The following is a 1,494-nucleotide window of genomic DNA, read 5'->3' as shown; positions in this document are numbered from 1 at the left end:
CAGTGTTTCCACAGCTGGATGCCCTTCCTAACGCCAACCACTCCATGAGTGTAGTGGGTGCTTTTTACATGCCACCAGTACAGGGGCCAGAGGAAGCTGGCAACGGCCACAATCGATTGGTGCTTTTTACGTGCCACTGGCACGATAGCCAGTCAAGGCAGTGAATTTACCGGTTAGAGAACATGGTTATTTAAAAGTTAAATAATGAGGGTAGAAATTAATATTAATTAATTAATATCAATTTAAACCAGTGGCCTAGCATACTTAAAAAATCCAAAGATTAAGAAATTATATTACATACATATATAAGAGGAATAACCACCAAGGTGGATTCCTAATATGCTAGAAGACGTTAAATTGTCTTACCACGAAGAATGTGTTTTAAAGAAATTTCAAGAAATGCCAGAATGTAAGATGAGCAATGATCAGAGGTGTTCCAGCTGTGATTATCTCGTCTTTTATTCAGGCATAGTGTATCTAGGACTACATTATCTAAAGTACTTTTCTTGTTGCTGTTTAGCCCCAGGACATCCCAGATCCAGAAGAGCAACGATCAGAGGTGTTCCAGTTGTGACCACCCTGTATTTTTATTTAAACATAGTGTATCTAGGACAACATTATCCAAAGTGTTCTCCCTTGTTGCTTTTATTATTACTATATAGTCCTCACCCCACCCCCACCCCAACCAGTCAGCTCTAATCAAGTAGAACAACCTCTACCATAGTTGTTCCAGCAATGATCATCACATCTTTTAAATTACATGTCACAGGTTATCTAGGACTACATCATCCAATGCCTCATCCTAACACCATACCTTCTTTATTTAACACAACAGAAGGTAATGATTTTTGCTGTTATTTCCAGCAAACTGAGTGACTATACAGAGTCTATTTCCTCGTTAACTTATGAAAGGTCAGAAAATTTGTTGGAGGTCGTGAGGAGTTCCCCCAACTCCCAGTTCCAACCAAATGACATGAAGAATATGAAAATAAGATACATACTGAAGAATCCAGCCTTCTTCATCAACCGTTTCTTAGACAGAATCTTCATGGCCTGAAATTTGAAGAAAATATTTTGAGGACCGAATCACAGAGCAAAATAACAGGAGACAATGGTTTTCTCATGGCATGCTTTATATCATAACCTTATCCATCTATTGTTTTCATAATCGGTCATAATGTCTTACGTTTAAGATGATTCCCATGCTTTCCCTGATGAGAAGGTTACAATTTTAATATCAAAGATCCCTATGGATCACACAGGTTGTAATCCTTTGAAACATATGTAGGAATAAAGTATGCAATTATAACATGTGTTTTCTCCATTCCTTAAATTCTTAAATATACTCAAATACCCAAAATTTCAAGGAGTTCCTGCCTTAAAAACAGGAACTAAACCACAGTTATTTTGTGTTCTTTGCTACATTGGTTTCTATTAACCCATTTATTCTATCAGAAAATTTTTTATTCATTAAGATAGAAGAAATACACATAA

General features: G+C 36.5%; 2 protein-coding genes across 2 annotated transcripts in view; both read right to left on the bottom strand.

Annotated features, from left to right (window-relative positions):
• Positions 1–1,050, bottom strand: part of LOC106867747 (calcium/calmodulin-dependent protein kinase kinase 1-like) — a 21,893-nt gene extending 20,843 nt beyond the window's left edge. The window contains exon 1 of the mRNA XM_052978078.1: positions 1,002–1,050. Within this exon, the coding sequence (XP_052834038.1) occupies positions 1,002–1,050 (49 nt within the window). The remainder of the gene's footprint in view (positions 1–1,001) is intronic.
• An 82-nt stretch (positions 1,051–1,132) lies between these two features.
• The window catches only part of LOC128251276 (uncharacterized), a 61,018-nt gene continuing 60,656 nt past the window's right edge, over positions 1,133–1,494 (bottom strand). Inside the window, exon 3 of the mRNA XM_052978076.1 lies at positions 1,133–1,153. Within this exon, the coding sequence (XP_052834036.1) occupies positions 1,133–1,153 (21 nt within the window). The remainder of the gene's footprint in view (positions 1,154–1,494) is intronic.

Source organism: Octopus bimaculoides, chromosome 30, assembly GCF_001194135.2.
Source record: "Octopus bimaculoides isolate UCB-OBI-ISO-001 chromosome 30, ASM119413v2, whole genome shotgun sequence".
Taxonomy (NCBI): domain Eukaryota; kingdom Metazoa; phylum Mollusca; class Cephalopoda; order Octopoda; family Octopodidae; genus Octopus; species Octopus bimaculoides.
This window is presented reverse-complemented; position numbering and strand designations above follow the sequence as displayed.